General features: G+C 35.7%; 1 protein-coding gene across 4 annotated transcripts in view; it reads left to right on the forward strand.

The window, feature by feature from the left end:
* The window catches only part of LOC105821379 (myocardial zonula adherens protein), an 89,975-nt gene that overhangs the window by 30,462 nt on the left and 58,837 nt on the right, over positions 1-676 (forward strand). For 2 of the 4 annotated variants that reach the window (XM_012658078.1, XM_012658080.1), the window contains exon 4: positions 187-279. The exons of the other annotated variants lie outside the window; for them this stretch is intronic. In XM_012658078.1, the coding sequence (XP_012513532.1) occupies positions 187-279 (93 nt within the window). The remainder of the gene's footprint in view (positions 1-186; positions 280-676) is intronic. 4 annotated transcript variants of the gene reach the window in all.

Consider the following 676-nt stretch of genomic DNA (forward strand, 5'->3'; position numbering starts at 1 on the left):
ATAATTCCCTTGGTTTCTAACTAGATGTCAGGGGTGTTCTTCTCCCTTAATTTCCTAAATGTCCTGTTCTTAAGATTGTTTTTTTTTGTGGGGCCCTTCTCTCCTTAGGGTTTCGTAAAAGTTTTGAAAATCTTGCATGAAAATGTTAATAGCTTGATCTCTAACTAGCCTCTTTGTGGGCTGCAGGTGAGAGCCACTTTAGAAAAAGTGAGGAAGCGAATGTATGGAGACTATGATGACATGAGAAAGAAGATTCGAGAACTCACCAAGGAACTGTCGGTAAGTTAATACTTCAGTGACTCGGAAATATGGACACACGGTAGAGCTCAGAACTGTCTCTCAGTGGTGTTTTTAATAAATAGAATTGCATTTTAAATGAACTGAGGGAATTTTATTACAGAATGAAGTTTGTTATCTAAAGGAAAATTTTTGTGGCAAGAATAATAATCTTTATATTTGAAGCACTCCTACCAAAGTCAGGAACAAGACAAGGAAGTCGGCTATCACCATTATTATTTATTGTACCTGAGATGCTAGTCAGTGGCATTAAACAAGGGAAATAAATTTAAAGGTTTAGAAAGGGGACAGGTAGATGTAAAACTATCACTGTTGACAAATTATATTATATACCTGGAAAGCCCAAGTGAACCAATGAAAAAAACTACTATAAACAATA

This window comes from Propithecus coquereli, unplaced genomic scaffold (genome assembly GCF_000956105.1).
Source record: "Propithecus coquereli isolate 6110/MARCELLA unplaced genomic scaffold, Pcoq_1.0 Scaffold57, whole genome shotgun sequence".
Classification (NCBI taxonomy): Eukaryota; Metazoa; Chordata; class Mammalia; order Primates; family Indriidae; genus Propithecus; species Propithecus coquereli.